At 42.2% G+C, this 18,594-nt stretch overlaps 1 protein-coding gene across 1 annotated transcript in view; it reads right to left on the reverse strand.

Annotated features, from left to right (window-relative positions):
• Window positions 1-18,594, reverse strand: part of LOC104293381 (chromosome unknown open reading frame, human C14orf80) — an 86,102-nt gene that overhangs the window by 60,131 nt on the left and 7,377 nt on the right. The window contains exons 2-3 of the mRNA XM_009892887.1: window positions 16,518-16,596; window positions 9,361-9,563 (exon numbers count right to left, since the gene is read on the reverse strand). Coding sequence (XP_009891189.1) covers window positions 9,361-9,563; window positions 16,518-16,596 — 282 coding nt within the window. The remainder of the gene's footprint in view (window positions 1-9,360; window positions 9,564-16,517; window positions 16,597-18,594) is intronic.

Consider the following 18,594-nt stretch of genomic DNA (forward strand, 5'->3'; position numbering starts at 1 on the left):
TCGTAAATACATCTCTGGCTTAATCAGAGCTAAAAACAGTTTATGTCCTAAGAGCGTATATTTAAAATTTTTGCAAGGCAGCCTAGAATTCAGTCTCTGACACCACACAAGTTTTGCTCTAAATATTCCTCCCCAGGCTATTTCAAGTCCAATTGTTATGAAAAAAAGATGCCAGATCATTCTCAAACCGTGTGAATGGACTTTGCGGTTAGACAATGCAGGACGTGCAAAAAAAGCCAACACAATTCTCCTGGCAGAAGTGCTCTGAGCAGACAAGGCAGATTCACTAAGCACACTGAACTGAAAAAAGCCATCCGACAGAAAAGTGCTTAGAGGAAAAGAATAAGGGGTGGGAGAAAGGAGGGTGTGAAAAGAGACATAGTTATATATCAATTTTCATTCCCATTCCATACATCTGAGCAAACAACTTGCATGCAACTTGCTTAGAGAGAAATTAAAGATTAAGAAGTTTCAACTTTTAAAGCAGAAATAAAGCTTTTCTTTTTGGTTTGACATACAAAGCAATCCCATGTTATTGGAAAGCAGCTCTACCAACAGTGGATGGAGATAAATTAAACAAGTACTTCATCATATAAATAGTTCATCAAAGAACACCATAAGAATCAGTGTGTTTGTAAACACGTGAGAAGGGAGCATTTTTTGCACTACTTGCTCCATTTGAAGATTTCAGTGACCTGGCATGCAGTTGACCTTGCTCTGTTCATGCACTTTGAATTAAACAAACTCCAAGAATTGTTTGAAAGCAAAATTCCTCACAGATTCCGTGGAGATCTTGCAATATGCTACAAGCAGTACTGCAAAGAAAACCCTTTGTTGTGCAACTTCATCATACTGCTACACTTTCTGTACTTTCCCATTTCTTATAGGTATCTTAATGCTTATAAATTCTTACCTTAACAAATTTACAATGCCCTGTACACACAAAGGAAATGAAAAGGTCTATGCTGCCTGCATTGCTGTAAAAGCCAGGCGATGGCAGGGCTAGTTTCCCAAGAGATGCTCTTTTGTGACAAGGAGCTGCCACCTGTCGGTAAAGGACAGACCCCGGCGGCCGCCAGCTCAGCCCTGGAGCGCTGTGGCTTCTCCCCAGACATCTTCCAAATCCCTCCAAAGATCAGCTCTCTGCATCCATATTTGGACAGCCAGCAAACAGCTTGTTTCTCTTCCTGCGGATAAGTAGCCCTACTGGAACACGGATAACATGTTTAACCCATGGATATATGCATTAAATCAACTCCTTGACATTAATCCTTGAGCAGGGCAAAATAAAGCACCTGCCAGTTAAAACCACTAATGCATGGCTGCCACCCCACTACTCACTTTCACTTGAGTTAATCTGTGCCTAGAGATAAACTATTTACTCTCAAGTACTACTCAAACCTTAACTACACTAAGCACCCAGCCTGGTATCGCAAAGGTGGGAAGGAGCATATCTAGATCCCTCGCTGCAGGACTCAGGAACGGCAAAGCAATCACATAAATCAAACTAATAAAGTGCTTCTGCAGCTTTTACTGAGCGCTCATTCTGAACCACTCATAATTCAGGCAACGGTTTTGATGTGACATAACATATGTTAACCTGTGTAATTACAGATCTTTAAACGGAGTGTAATTTTTTTTAAAATTAAACACCATAGCCAGAAATAACAGTATCAGACATGCTTTCCTAATTAATACAGCCATATATCTATCTGCAGGAGGGGAAAATGTGAAAAGGAACAATTCAAACGGATGAATGTGAAAGGGACAACACTATTTTCATTAACAGCACCATCAACAACACTAATTGGATTTCCTCCTAGACAAGGTAGGATCCAGATTAAATGTACGCACGGCAAGATAGATGGTGTAAGAACCCACTCCCACACAATGCATACACCAATTAAATATCCAGAAATTTGCACAGAAGAATGTTTTCCACAAACATAAGCGCTCACAACATAGAAGTTATGCTCATAGCGTATTCAGCAATTAAAAAAAAAGGTAAAGTCCGATGTTTGCGTAAGGCCTTTTAGCTTTTAAATTTCAATGCCTTTTGTAAAAATTACTACTCGCAACAGCACTCCGAAGACCTCTGCTAGTACCTGACCGGCAAAGAGTGAAAAAGAAAAGGTGCTGAGGGAAGATAGAAAATGCAAACACAGTTCCTACCCATTCCTGCCTTGTTCAAACAAGCCCGTCTGGCAGTAGCCACAGGCCTGAGGCACTAGAGCAAGTCAATCCCTTATCCCATCCCTCCTCGCTCATTCAGGAGGTTACTTAAGAGCTCTGCAATAGAGCAAAAGCACTATGCCTTTAACAGAGCGCAGCAGCATTGCTCAATCTTTGGAGCTGCAAGGTGGAGGGTACCACGAACTTTTAAAGTAACATTTCAATCCCAAAGCTTACTGCATTGTGTATTCAGACAAAATGTGGAAACCAAATATACTAAAACAAACACGTGGCAGGGCAGACCTTAACTCACAGAGCACTGTATTTTGCGGGGCTCAAGAAATGCAGCGTAGATGATGCCTTGCGCTGTGTTTCCTCTGCCTGCAGCTGCAGCACTGAATGCCCACGTCCATTTTGCTCTATCGTGGCAAGCTGCTGGACTGGGGGGACCAGCGAAGAGAGAAATATGCAGCATGCTTCATCAGCAGCAAATCTGGAGCAAGAGGCCAACAGGAGAAGAAACAGTTACTGCCCTCCAGGAGAGGAGAGGCAGAGCTCTGCCCTATGTAGGCGGCCCGCCATGCCCTTCTTTGCACACTGCTTTTGTCCTCCTGAGGAAAAAGTGCTTTATTTCAAAAGGTCCTCCAATTAGAGTTAAACCCTGATCATTTAAAGTGGGACATAAAAAGCAGAGAATGTTCTCATTTAAATCATAAGGCCATAGAGCAAAGATAATCAGAAGGTACTGGCTGCTCCCCGACACTGGAGGGCAGGAGAGGCACTGAAACATCTTTAAGTCCCTCGGTTTCCCCAACAGACAAGGGAGGAGCTCCTCACGAAGGATTTCAGCTGAACACCAGTACGACCATGCTAAGCCTTCCCCATCAGTCTTCATCTTCCTCTCCTCATGTGAAAGTTCACACTTGAGCCTGTTGGTAGAACCCCATCCAGAACGCATCAGTTGTAACATCAGGTTCAAGACATTTTGCATTTATTTGAAATTCAGATATTACCAGAGAAACAGCAGATTCAATAAATTATAAGCCTTTCTGATCTTTTCAGACTCCTCTTTTAGGGCATTTTACCTTGACACGATGTCTAAAAAAAGACCAAAAAAAAACCCCTTCTTAAAAGCGTATTCACTGTGTCAGGCAAAAATAAATGTTATTAACCACACATTTTTCAGTGCACACCGGAAATTTGGTTTTCATTGGAACAAAGGTTTCATGAGAAGTCCAAAGCATAGAATTAAAAAAAAAAAAAACCCACACAAAAGATCAGAAGGAATAGCATGTACATACGCACATGCAGAACAACAGGGAGACAATTTCAGCTATCACCTGTAACTTGTGCTTTAACACACACACACACACACACACACACGTGTGCATTTCAAGAGTCCAAACTGAAGCGTGCTCCAATTCTTGCATGGCAAAAACATATTCCTAATTTAATCACCTCTGACCACCTAATATATTTAAGGCTACAGGCAACATCAGTAACTAAACACAAAAAGCAACACTTCAGGGTTCAATAGTTACCTATTCTGGAAGTGACTCTAAAAAGTACAAAAGGCAGGAAAGCAAAACTCAAACATTTTTCTCCTTTAGTTTCTAGTGGAAGCCTTTACAGGGTGGGTAGCAGTGCAACGAGAGTGCTACAATAGACTTCTCAGCCACACAGGAGCCCAGAGAGCTGCAAAGGTCCGGCCATGGTGCTACCTCAGCAGAGGGAGTGGGGAGAGGGGTACTCCACGCACCAAAAACATCAGGCTGCCGCAAGCAAAGCAGCACTGCTCGCTGGCAAAAATGAGGCGAGGGAAATTCTGCAAGAGAAACTTTAGGGATCCTGTGCCCTCTGTTTAGGTTTCAGGGACAGCTTTTAAAAAAGTGTTCCTTAGCAGCTACTGAGTATAGCAACAATAGCGGCAGAAAAAGGGCAAAGAGATAAATGGTGAGAGTTACTAGGAAGACAGGAGGACAAAGAGAATAGAAGTGTAAGCACAGGGAATAAGGGAGGAAAATCAAAAAATGAAAGCTGACAGACTAATATAGCCCATAAAGATCTGGAAAGTAATTATGTTTCTGAGTCAGAATCAATAGGTTAATAAAATTCCCTCCTCCGCCCCCACTGGAATAGGTGAAGAGGGGAAAAACACCCAGAAAATTTATATTTACTGACACAAGTGCCAAAAAAAAAAATCCTGCTGAGGGGAACATCAAGCTTAGCTGCTACGTTAACGCTTTCCTCTAATAACATGGTTTATGGAACAGCAGTGATGGTCAAGATTTCTATAAGAGAAAGGCAGTTCAACAACACGATTAGACCAAGCATAAGCCTTACACTATATTGGAAATAGCCAGTGAGCCAAGCTAGACCGTGACAAACAAAAGATTAATCAAATTGCAAACCTAAGAGTCAGAAGGCATGTTTAGTTTCATTTTTCCCCACCAGAAGTAATTAAACTGAGTTCACTTTGGCATGCTAGACAGACACGCATGAATTCCAACTATAATAGCCATAATAGCTCTATTTGTTGATTACTATAAATTCCCAAAAGGGGAGGGGCATCCAATTTCACTCAGAGGGCAAGAAGCAGGCAGAGAGAATTAGTGGAACCAAGAACCAGTGTTTGTACAACATATCCTGGTGATAATGAGGGATATAACATCACTACCATCATCTAAAAAACTCAACAGCCTCCACACATAATTAAATTATGGGGCACAGATAGATTAATTTCAGCTGTAGAAATAATACCAGTACAGGCAGTATGCCTCCCTGGACAGAGAAAGAATACATGCTCACAGAGTACTGCTATTATCTGAACAAACCATCATAGATTTGGAGAAAGCTGAGATGATATCACTAAAATTTAAAAAGCAAGGCAAAAAAAAAAAACATAAGTCAAATACTGAATGTGCTAAAAAGGCAGGTTTATATCAAACAATTATCTGCTTCTCAGAGACAGAGAAAATATGAGAACTCCCCAGGTCTGCCTTACATGTTCAGTGAATGACAGTGTTTCACCTACAAATGTGTTTTGTAGTCTAGGATTTTTATGTGTAAATAGGAATCAATGAATGGCACTTGAGAATAATCTGCATGTACACGATCACCAAAGCAAGAAAGGATGTTAAAAGGGACAACACAGCAGTACATATTGGAGACAGAAATCCACAAGGGGTGTAAAAAGCCTTTGAAGACAACGTCCATCAATTAATCGCCCAGTGCTTTAAGGCAATAACAACAGGCAAGAATTCCCAAGTAGATGCTTCTGTAAATCGATGTGAACCTCCAATTCAGATTGTACTTAAGTCTTTATGGATGTAATAGAATTAGTGATTCCTTTTTTTTTTTTTTTTTTTTAAGTGTTATCCAATGCAAGGTTTGAACTTTCCCTTACTGCCTCTGGAGTCACCAACCTCCTGACAGATCAGCACACTAAATTCACAGATTGGACTGGGACTACAGCAGCCAGGTACTAGAATGTGACATTCGCCATCGATCCCTTCTTTCCTCTCCTGTTTCTCCTGCTCAGCAACACAGACTCCAGTGAGCTCTTTTAACTGTCACTTCCCCTCAGTTGATAAACTCCATATACTGGAAGAGAGCCACGGGTGGAAGGCTAGGGAGGGTAGTGGCTCCTTCAGTCCCGCTCGTTGGGGCATCCAGTAGCAGGCAGGCAGTGCCCTGGCTCTGGAGAGACTGCAGCATTGCCCTTCCAAAAAAGTAAGCTGGAGGCCACACAAGACAAGGTGCCCTGAAGAATTTTCTTACCTAACACAAAAGCAGACAACCCATATCACCATCCCAGCCTACTAACCATACCCGACCTTACCAACAACTACCTCAAGATTATTTTTTAACTACGTTAGCCACATTAAGCACTACCTCCTACCACCTTAACACCCTTTCACCATGCTTTCACCACTGTTTGGTTTAAAATTTTAGGAATCACCTAACTTTTGATTCTGAAGATGTAAGGGCATGTTAAATTAAGCTTGTGGAAGCCTTCCCCGGCTCAGGATCTTAAGATTATGAATTCCTTGCAGCGGCTGAGCTCCATGTCCATCATGTGTCACGAATACCCTTGTACCTCTATAAATAACCAGCCTGAAATCCTTTAGAGCTGATGGAAGTGTTCAATTTGCCGGGGAAGAAAACTGTGTTGCTAAGGAACTGCAAAGAAGAAAAGGCCAGAGAGTGGTAATCTGAAATGAAATGAAAGGAATTAATTTAATTGGCCCTTGATATGTTGGGTATTTGGCATATTATCAGCAATTCAGCAGGCTCTAGGTTTTGTTTCAAACTTGGGCTGAAAGAATAGTCAGAACACAATTGCACGCTTAATTTAGGGATTAGCTGCTTTCTCTCTTCTTCATAGAACAGATCATGTCCACTTTTCAGTCAAAGTTTTAAAAGCAAATCACATGAATATGTTTGAACTGCAGCTATGCCTACAGTTCTTGAGGCTCCATTTTTTTAGATGAAGACAAAGGATAAGGATTTTCTTCACATTTAGTCACACCAGTAGACCATCAGATGTGCTTTGCCAGTAAGTGCTGGCTTTCATGCTTTGCTGATTTTGGCAGAGATCTCAGCAATGCACCAAACCAAACACTATTTCATGGATTTTTGTTTTGCAACATTTTCATTTCAGAAAAATATTTTCAACTGTTTATAATCATTTTTTTAAAAAATGACTCCATGCGGTGGAAGATTTTAAGCTCTTTCTCAGCTGAGAATTTCAGTTGTTTTAAAGAGCACTTCATTTTCTTTCTTCTTTTTTCGAGACAGATCTTTCTTTAGAGAAGCTTTTTTCTTTTTTTTTTTACCTTTTTTCCTTCAATTTACTTAAATAGAATTACGACTGGCATGTTACATCTCTGGCATGTTTAGCAACGCCTTTACAACTTGTTACACATCTTCCAACACTTCAGCTTAAGTATCACAAATGCCTGGTATTTAACATTCCCAGAGTCGAAATTCTACCACTTCAATTGTTCAAGTTGTACTTTAAACTCACAAGATGTCAGGTATCAAACTAACACCCTCGCCTTCTTCCTTTCTTCCTATGATTTTAGGGACTATATTGTTGAATGCTGTCTGACTGACGAGTAGACTTTGCCACATGAAGGTAACCCATAAAATAACAACACAGTTATCAAATAACAATGCATAAGAAAACTATCACACTTTTATGCAGCAAACAACAGGCTTTCATGAGTGATTTACAAGGAGTTGATGACTTAATCAAAATGAGGTGTGCGACCCACCTACCTTCTCCTTCACGCTCACCATTACCTCCTTACTTCCTTAACTGTGCATTCATAAATCTTAATTTGGTTGCGTCTTACTGGTTGACTTTATTGGTTTTGTAATGCCTAGTTGATCAAATAAAAGATAAGACCTGTCCCTCACAATTCTGTTTAACTTTCTTGTGATGCAGATCACAAAACACACTATTTACACATTCTCTGCTGTAACTACATTCTATCATTTTTTCCCATGGACATTATTTATATTGGAGTATGACAACGTGCTAGATGAACACCAAACAAGAAACACTGCTGTTAATACAATGAGCTTTACATTCATATGCTAACTCCAACTCCCAGTCTATAAAATTTGTCTGGCCTATTGAAAAAAAAAAAAATTCCAGACTCGCAAACCTTACCAAACACTGTTTGGGACAGTTATTGGATAAAAACATGAAATATGTATTCCATGCTTTTTCAGAAACACAGGTAGAGCGGGTTAGAATTGCAGTGAAAGGCACAGCAATAGATTTCTTAGCGTGCCTCTGTGTGGACATAAGAGATAACACTGTATTACCATCGTTCTTTTATCTCTTTTTGGAAAATGCAAAACTTAAGACCTTCAGAGAAAATAACATAGGCGCTGCCCCATTTCCTGAATTCATGTCGCTGCTACACTTCACTTACCACTCTTTTGTAATAGAAATTAAGGACACAAAAAATAATCTGCTACCACACAAGAAAAAAAAAAAACAAGAAAGAGAAGTCCAAAGTAAAAAGTTCTCCAGAAGTGTGTTTTTCCTAAAGTCTCAAGGCAGCCTTCACATCACTGGAGGGCACCACCACGCACACACAGCGCACAAAGCACAGCCTCTTGTGCTTTGCATTCTGTGCAGCAAACAACTGCAGTGTAGGAAGTGGTCCATTTTCTCAAAATACTGTTAATAATGTTGTTACAAAAGTGACTCTTCCTTTTGAGCTGTTTTCCATTTGTACAAGTGTTTTCCTTCCAAAGACGCTATATCTATATCGAAGCTTTCCAAAGTCTTGCTTTGCTGTCCCCTAGAAAGTTTCTAGAAAACCAGGCAGCCTACAGTCTAGGGGAGCACATATACATGACCGTGAAGACAAGGTCTTAGACATCACAAGATATCAGCAGGTTGGGTTTCTGACCTTCTGAGCTTCTCACTCTATTTTCCAGAGCAATTGTCTATATGTGTGCATGCGGTCTGAAATTCAAGGAATGGATTTTAAAAGCAGTATTACCAAACATTATTAGGCTGTAGTTTTGTGAGGTTTTTTGCCTTTTTTTTTTTTTCTGTTGATCACCTATATATATTGCAGCTAAAGCAGACATACAGCTATCCTTAGCTTACTTCACAGCAGGCTTCCTATGTGCTAACATCTTTTTACTGATGAAAACAACAACGTTGTTGTACCCCACTGTGCTCTCAAGGAGGCTACGAGGTCATTAATTACCCCAAGAGAAGTAGCTGCCATTTGAGATCTTGATGTTTTTAAAAAGTGCTATTTGCTTTAGCATTACTTGCTCTACGCAATGTCAGCACACCCAGCATTCACAGAAAACCTGTTTGCCTACACTGTAGCACCTCTCAGAAGCACAGAGATCAAATTCCCTTACTTGCAATCCTCCACACTGGTCTCACCTACACTGGAAAAAAGCAGGGAATTCAGGCATGGGTGGGAGTCTGAGAAAGAGAAGGAACCCAGATCACCTGCACACAGAAAGTTTAGAGAAGGCAAAGAAAACAGGTTCCAGATGCTGGATCCTTTTAAGTTTTTTTAAAGCTGGAGTAAGGCATTTATTCATAAAGATAGCAAGATACCACACACTAGCCGTGACACAGGTGCTGTCACTGAACATCACTTGTGGACAGATAAGGTTCAAGGACACAGACATGCTCACCGTGCACACAGAGGTTTCATCCCCAGTCTTTACTCTGTTCCGAGCCAAAAGCTGCTCCAAGAGGCTGATTCTGTGCAGCAGCCAGGAAAATGCCAGCAGCAGCTCCCGACTACCCGCTGAGCCGTCAGAGGGGAGCCGATAGAGTTCTAGCCTGCCATAGCCATGGTACCACAACGCTGATTTTACAAACCTAATTTGGTTATCTGAAAAGAAGAAAACAATTAGGAATAACACACTGCACTACTCAATGCATTTACCCATTCAGTTCCAGAAACTGCAGCCTCCTCCGAGAGCAAAATTTTTAATGAAGCCTAAGATTAGCAGAGGACAGTGGAGGCTACAGTCTTTTATCAACAACTGGTAAAGCACAGGAGTTAAAAGCCTTCCTTATGATGCCCCACTCTGATCTACAGGAACTACTGCTGAAGGAAAAAAGAAGAAATTCAAAGTTGATCTCAAGGCCAGTAATGGCCTCTGGGAGATTAACAATGGCAAAAAGGTAAATAGCCATTCCCACTATAAGAGGACTCCAATTGACCAATTCATTTTTTATGAGCCACCAAGCATGCCGTGAATTAGTAAACACTGAGTAACTTTACTCCTGAATTAAACTGGAATTTAGAGATAGGAGTTTCACAGCCTGCTGCAAATCTCTGAGCACCAGTGAGGAGGCAGAGATAATGCAGCACACCACGCTGCATACCAGACCACACGGACTATTTAATTCTCAGGAATGCTCTGATCCATATTCCTTCACACCAGCAAATGTTACCTGACAGCTACAAGACAGGCACTACAAAAACTGTAAAATACTGAGGGAACACAGAGAAAATTATTATTTAAAAAGCTTCTAACCAGTAAGCCTCAGCTCTGTACTAAGTCAAAACTGTAATAAAGAGTGTAATTAGGGGGCACAATGACAAACAGTACATTCTGGGGAAGAACCAACAGTTGTTTTAAAAGGAAGTCCTGCTCAAAAAGCTACTGGAGTTCTCTACAGGCAACAACAGGCAAGTGATTAAGGAAGATTCAACCAATGCAGATCATTTAGATTTCCCAGTGGGATTCAACTAGCTCAAAGAAACTAAGCCACTGTGGTGGAGGGAGAGGGAAGGCCCTTGAATCAATGACAAGTGCCTAGCAGACAAGAACCAGAGGGTGGGAACAAATGGTGGTTTCACATGAGGGCTCTGTGCTAAGCACTTGCTGTCCAACCAGCTCAAAATGACACACTGACAACGTGATAGTGACAGAAAATTTGGTGCTGATGTGAGATTACTCAGTAGTAAGGAACGCAGGCAGATTGTGAAGGACTGCAGAACCTAAGGAGCCTAAGTTTTAAAATTCTTTTTAGAAAAAATGAAAAATGATGCACACAAGGGAAGAAATCCTAACTTTACTGACATAGCAATGGGCTTGGAGCTGACCACTGGATTCAGGAACACAATCTTAGATGATAAGACTTTTCATGACAATATCACACTTTGTTCTCATATGCATCCAAAAGCAAACTGAATGTGAGAAACCTAGAAAGGAAACTAAACAGAACACAGGGAACAAAATTATATTGTTGTCTATATGCACTGTGATTCCACATCTCAAATTCAAAGTGTTATTTTATTTCTTCAGTCCCAAAAAGGCTATGGAACACTTGGAGAAAAACAAAGAGAAAGGACAAGTATGATCACAAGTACAGAACAGTTTCATTGTAAGAACTGATGACGTAGTCCAAGATGACTGAGAATGGATATGACAAAACTGCTTAAAGCCATGAGTGCTGTGGAATGGGTGAACAGGGAATAATTTGTTTGCACGACATTCAATACAAGAAATATGAGCCACCAAAGTTAGCAAGCATGTGAGTCAAAACAAGTTAAGGAGATGTTCTTCAGACATACAGCAAAGCTCTGTAATTTCTGGCCACGGGACACTATGGACACTGGGAGCTACACAGGCTCAAGGAGGAACCGGACTTACAGAAGAGTTCATGGAAGCTTATGAAGTACAAAGATATCCTCTCTGGTTTGGGAAGTCCAAGATGTAAATTACTGGAGGCTGAAAGAATACCCCCCTGAAAGCATCCTTCTATATTTGCTCTTTCTTTTCCCCTGGGCATCCATTTTGACAGCTGCCACAGCTGGATGGAGCTAGACAAACCTTCAGTTTGATCCAGTTTAGGCATTCTTACAAAATAAGGAAGAAAACCGTTCCCCTTTTCCAGTGTAATGCTTCAGTATCTCTCTAGAGTTTCATAAAACAGGTAAACGCTCACACACACAAAAATAACAGGAAGTACAAACCTCGTACAATCAGGAATTGTCACTGCTGTCCTTAATCAACATACCAATTCATCACATTACATACTCATTTGCCTCCTCCTTGCCACTTATGGTAAAAACATCCCTTAGCATTGATACATATCGAATCTTTCTTTGTCTGGCATCGACTGCTGCAGCTCAAAAACCACATAATGACCAACTTCAAAACAAAAAAAAAAAAGAGAAAAATCCTGTTGCTCTCAAAAGGAATTTGTTAATTACAAGAGACTCTCACAGTGAAGAGGGGTTGATTTCACTTGATTTGCAAAATGCTAAAGGAGTCTTATCCACCAAAAGTAATACAAAGCCAAGACACACAGAGGAGCTATAAGCTGACCTGTGCTCGTAACCCTATAGGAGCAGTACATTGCTACAGCTCTGCTGAGGCTGGAAGGAGATGGTAGTCCTAAAGAGCCACCAAGCCCTTTGCACCTTCACAAGCCAGAGGAAACTATATTGTTTGCACTCTTTGACCCACTTTAGGATTTAGGGAAACAAGACTGCAGATCCCTAAGGAGATACGCATACTTCCAGAGTGCTCCTCAATCCAAATACAGAGCTGAAACTGTTATAGAGATTACTACTCATCTTTAGCAGCGGGAGCAGGAATACATGATTGGCCACCTGACAGCTACAAATGAATTCCTGACAAAGACATTAACCATGACTGAATAACAAAAAACAAGATCAGGAGCATGATTAAGCAGGTGACATGATGGTGCAAAGCTACTAATTTTTTGCAGGACTAGTGGTTTGCGTAGCAAAGCTTCTGCAGAGACACATGACAGTTGGACAATTGGTTTTAAACCTAGCTTGTTTCTGCATTACAGACACAAAAAGGAAACACAAACACCTAAATCACTCCATCTGCTCTTTTTGCAGAACCTGTGAACGTAAAAACAAGCAGCTTCCCTTCACCATGCTAGGGTGGCAGAAACACCTATGGTTTGCTAAAAATCTTGCTGCGGATACGCGCTCCAACCCCTCATGCACAGGGGGAGCACTCAGATATTACAGATTTTATTTTGATCACTCTTGAACATTCTCACATAAGCTAGGTCTATATGTTGCCCTTTCCTTTTCTTTGTGCATTTGGCAAGAAAGGAACAGGTAAAGGCAGAAATACTCCAAAAGAAAGGAAGATCAGTACGTACTTTCCTCCTTTTTCAAAGCAAACAAGCATCACATGCTGCCATCTGCAGTTCAGGCAGCTCCCCAAGAAATCACATATCAAAGAGAAGGAATAGAGAGCAAGCCAGGTTGTTTTTTTCCTTTATCACCATCTTCCTTCTCTGAAATACCACTCAGGACCAGAGCCACCAAGGCACTTCATCACCTGAATTTCTGTGTTGCTCTGGCCCTTTATCTCCCCCTGTTTTATCACTCCCTCTGCAACACATTGCCCTCACATGAGAGGGTACGATTGGTGTATCACGCAGGCATTGTGGGTGAACGGTCAAAGCACGGATCTGGAACTGGGGCTCAGAGAGCCTTTCCATGGTTTTCTTCATCTCTACAGTGCTCTGCTTACAAGGAAACAGCGCTCAGATAAACAGCAGTAGAGGCTGTTAAGTACCCAAGACCAAGATGGACTTCTCCACAACGTGCAGCTGAGAGAGAGGAAAAACCATCACTCAGATACCAGATAACACCAGTCACTCAAAACACCTTCTCCGTGAGAACACCTTCTTATGGCATTTCATTAGGATTAGGCAATTCACAGAGAAAGACTTACACAGTCCTTCCAACTAATTCCCTTCTGCATGCACATTATTTATGTACGTTCAGCACGTAAGATCGAGCTGCGGATGAACCTCAGGGTTCAGCTCTCTTAAAACTATACTCAAGCTGTGCTCTTCTGCTTTATGAATCCTGCAGGATACTTTCAGTGAATTACAACATGATATTCAAATAAGGGTTATGCATTAGCCTGGCAGGCTAAGGTGGAAAGGAGCTAAATCAAGTACAAGAACAGACACAGATACATTACTTCACGCACTCAGGCAAGAAACACCTGCATAGGTAGCGGTGTTACGGGAAACTACTGCTGCAGAAGAACATTTTCTGCTTCATTTGTCAAACAAATAAAAATATATCGCAGCTCCAGTCCTCTTTCCCATACTATAAAAAAAATGAATTGCGACTCCAGAAAAGAAACATTTCCTCCAACTATCTAAATGCATGTTGCACTGCTACCTCGTGTGGTTGTTAGGTTGTTAACCAAGTCTATCAGCTCTCAGCCTCTGTGAAGAAAGTGCAGCATGAAACCACTAATCATGACTTCATCAGAAAGGTTATGCCCAGAGTACTATTACACAGCTTACTTTGACTCGTACTCCACTGACGAGAGACCCGTTGTTCTGACATGTTTAAGGGGCTGGAGTGTATTAATGGCTTCCCACCAAAGTTTACAGGAACTGTTTTTTTACAGCATGAGGAAAAAATTCTTCCAAAATGAGAAACCAAAAGAAACATTTGCAGAATTTTATAACCACTGACTGGCACGCTTCAGTGGTGTTTCTAGGGTTGGGGGTTTTTTGTGTTTTTTTTTTTTGTTGGGGTTTTTTTTTTTTTGCAAGAACACAGTAGTTCCTACATTTTAAAATATCAAATTGTGTGGATTTTTTTATATGTGATTTTTCAAACATTTTATTTTCTGCTAGCTAGGCAATAAAATATATCAAGCATTTAAAAACATGATGCAGAAAGTTTTTCTAAACAATATCACAACCATAACAAGGGAAAGACAGTAGCTGTTCTATTCAAAGCAGATTTAATGTCATCTAAAATTCACCTATATGACAAGATCAAATCAAAAACTGACTAATGAAAACTACTAACTTGAAACAGAAACACACACTGCGGTGGCAACTTTGAAAATCACTTGATAAAAAGAACTTCCTCGATGAAGGAAAAGCTTTCTGGAAAAATCTGTCCTTTTCCATGGGCAAAATCTGTAAGAGCATTCTGTCCTTGCAACGCACTGCTTTCTAGCACCTCACAACTGCAAATGGCCCAACATCTGGAATGCAGTCCTTGAAATATAGGTCTTGCTCGACAGAGTAGTGAGAAGAACCACTGTGACCCCAACACCACACGCACACTACAGGCCAAAGCTCAGTGTTTCCTTTGGAAGAACTTTTAGCCTAAAAAAAAAAAAGGAAGGGTACAAGACCGTCTGAGTACAGGTTCTCTTTGCCAGACAGCTGTTCCTCTGCCTATACACACAGTAACCCTCGTACTGAAGGAGTCTTCACAGCCTTCCTCTTGGATCTGGCAACTGCTGCTCTCCTTGTTTAGCCAAGATAATTTAGAGGCTGTAGAAAAACAGCAAAGAAAGGAACGCCCGATCCATGGACTAAAGCAGTAGACATGGATTAGAGGAATTCGTTTCAATTCTTTGTGGTGCTACAGGATCCTGTGCAAACCTGAGAGTTATTTAGTCCCTATGCCCAAGGCTTCTGCTTCATTTCCATGAAATAAATACATGAAAAAACGTAAGTGATGCGGAGCACGGACAGGGAAGAAAGACAGTAAAATATCGATCACATTTCACAGCGGACAACTCATTCACTTGGCCAAGCAAAGATAATCAGTGTAATCTGAAAAACTGAACGGCTATCCAACCTGAGTTTCAGCTTTAAGCACTGCATTGAGACTAAACAAGTTTCTTAAAAAGCAGCTCAGCAGTTTTGAGCAGAACCACACATTCCTATCTTGCAATCTACCAGCAGAGGCTGGGTTTGCTCTCTCTAGAGCCAGTAACCTGCCATGTGCACACAGAAATCCTGTCTCCAAATGCTACAAGCTGTTAGCGTGGGAGCCGCCAGGATTCAATGAGGCAGCACTTGTGCAGGACCACCTCAAAGCAGCTGTAGGACACAGCCAATAAATTGAGTTACCATACACAGCAGATTGTGGATGAGTAGAAAAGCAAAAACAGCCGAACGAAAAATAGCAGTCCTGTGAGTAACACAGAACCATGCTGTACCAGCAAAAGTATGCTGGTATTGCTCCACCCTCCTTGAGAGATATCATCCACAACGCTTAGCCATTTTTAACTCTGTTTACAGAGCCATCAGATTCCCAGCTCTTCAGGGGCGAAAACAATGTTGCTTCGTTTTTTTATTTTCAAGGGCAAAAGTGGATTTTAAGTGGTTTTGGTCTGAGGAGACCTCTATCCATCACAGACAATCCCATTCTCAAAACTTCCTCTGACAAAGAAAGGGCTCTAGATAGACATCTTTCAAGAGAGAAGTCTAAAGAGTTGTATTGTACTCAGAATAACATACATTTAAGAGTAAATAATGCTCTGTCATTGTGAGAAGCCAACACGCATTCAGCTTCTCTCTGGAAGAGTAGCCCTGTCCATACAGATATTCACACACAGTTTTTGTTTTGTCTAGAACTTCAATCCAAAACTTTATGGTTCATAAGCCCTGACATAGGACTTGATAGAAAATTAACCACAGAATCATGCATCATATGTGGAATGGGGAAAGAAGGAATCAAAGGAAAAACAAATCCATTTCTGTAATCTCTGCAAATACTGAGAACACGTAAGATCATTGCAGAGATGTAGCTGCAGTAAAATGTCAAAGGGAAGCAAGAGCCCCTAGCAGATGCAAGAACATCCCAGTTTCCTGGACAAAGCAAGTCAAAGAGGAGTAAACCTGCCTGCACAGCTGTGATGCAACAGTAAGTTGGTGGCAAAGGTATTCCAAATGGAGCACTCCTGACAGGGTGCAAGAAGTCAAAAAAAAAAATGCTACAAAACTAGTCCCAGTATTTCCCCGGGACAGACAGAAATCACACAGTCAGGCAGACTGACTAGGTTACCTATGGCATCAGACTCGGTCCACTTGCCTCTGTGGATTTGTTTCAGAAGGGAGTAGAGCAGCCTCCATAAGTCCAGGCTCTGCAAAAGAAACAGAGAGGTGGGGGGAGATCAGCAGGCAAAATAGCTGCCATATATTTAGTCTTAATTAGGCAATTAAACCCATATCTGAGCATCAGTTGTTACATGGATGAACACACCTGCATCCTGTTGAATCAAGCAGGTTCACTTATTAGCTGTCTTACGAACACTACCTACAGTAAGATGCACTCAAAAAGAGAAGGGCTACTAATGCTGGCTGTACAGCAAGACCCAGCACTTCTGCTTTGAGACACAGGCACACAGGAGCATGGTTTCCAAAATATATGCTCTGATATAACCACATATCACAGAATCACAGAACAGTAGGGGTTGGAAGGGACCTCTAGTCCAACCCCCCCTGATAAAGCAGGTTCACCTACAGCAGATTGCACAGCATCGCTTCCAGGTGCGTTTTGAATATTGCCAGAGAACACAACTCCACAACCTCTCTGGACAGCCTATTCCAGTGCTCTGTCATCCTCAAAGTAAAGAAGTTTTTCCTCATGTTCAGATGGAACTTCCTGTGTCGCAGCCTGTGCCCATTGCCCCTTGTCCTGTCACTGGACACCACTGAAAACAGTCTGGACCCGTCCTCTTGACACCCGCCCTTTAGATATTTCTAAGCATTGATAAGATCCCCTCTCAGTCTTCTTTTCTCCAGGCTAAACAGACCCAGGTCTCTCAGCCTCCCCTCGTAAGAGACGCTCTAGTCCCCTAATCATCTTTGTAGCCCTCTGCTGGACTCTCTCCAGTAGTTCCTGGTCTTTCTTGAACTGGGGAGCCCAGAATTGGACACAGCACTCCAGATGTGGCCTGACCCCTAAGGAACACCGCTAGTTACAGGCCTCCAGCTAGACTCTGCGCCACTGATCACAACCCTCTGAGCTTTGCCAGTCAGCCAGTTCTCAATCCACCCCACTGTCCACTCATCTAACCCACACTTCCAAAGCTTACCTATGAGGATGTGATGGGAGACCATGTCAAAAGCCTTGCTGAAGTCGAGGTAGACAACTTCCACTGCCCTCCCCTCATCTACCCAGCCAGTCATGCCATCATAGAAGGCTATCAGATTGGTCAAGCACGATTGGTGAATCCGTGTTGACCACTCCCGATAACCTTCTTTTCTTCCACACGCTTAGAGATGACATCCAGAATGAGCTGTTTCATCACCTTTCCAGGGATGGAAGTGAGACTGACTGGCCTGTTGTTTCCTGAGTCCTCCTTCTTGCCCTTTTTGAAGGCTGGAGTGACACTGGCTTTCTTCCCATCCTCAGGCACCTCTCCTGTTCCCCATGACCTTTCAAAGGCTTAACAATAACATCTGCCAGCTCCCTCAGCACTCGTGGGTGCATCCCATCAGGGCCCATGGATTTGTGGGTGTCAAGTTTGCCTACATGACAATATGGCAAAACTCACCCAGAGCCAAACAAGCACTTGAAGACACTGAGAAGATCTGACCATGATAGTATCACAAACACCCAAACAAGAGGCAGCACACAATAAGTGGGAACTTGAAATCACTTCTTGGCCACACAAGGACAGCATGCTGACAAACTGAAACAGTGATTCTTACAGTTGGAATTTCAGTCAACACTCATAAAATGCTTAAAATAGCTAACTGAGCAAGTGGAGCGCCCTGTGTGTGAGCTGGAGACCTCACACGCACCGCTCCGTAAAGCCCTGAAGGACAAAGACCCACGCCGGCGTACAGTAAAGGGAAGCAAACCTCAGGTGAAATACCAAGCTTTAAGTTAAAGCCACCAGAAAATAAAGCCCTTTCAAGAGCAGCGAACTGGCAGAGAGTCGGACAAGGCAGTGCCGGCTGGGGCCCACACAGAGGTCTCCCCACCCAGGCCATGACCCCACACAGCTGTCCCTGCCCCCGGGCCCAGTCCCACTTGGGTGTCCCCGTTCCCCTCCACTCGGGACCAGGCCCCGCACGGAGATCCCTGCCCGCCCACAGAGGCGCCTCCCCGACCCTGCGCCGCCAGGAGGGCG

The sequence above is a fragment of the Charadrius vociferus genome, unplaced genomic scaffold (genome assembly GCF_000708025.1).
Source record: "Charadrius vociferus isolate BGI_N301 unplaced genomic scaffold, ASM70802v2 scaffold39, whole genome shotgun sequence".
Taxonomy (NCBI): domain Eukaryota; kingdom Metazoa; phylum Chordata; class Aves; order Charadriiformes; family Charadriidae; genus Charadrius; species Charadrius vociferus.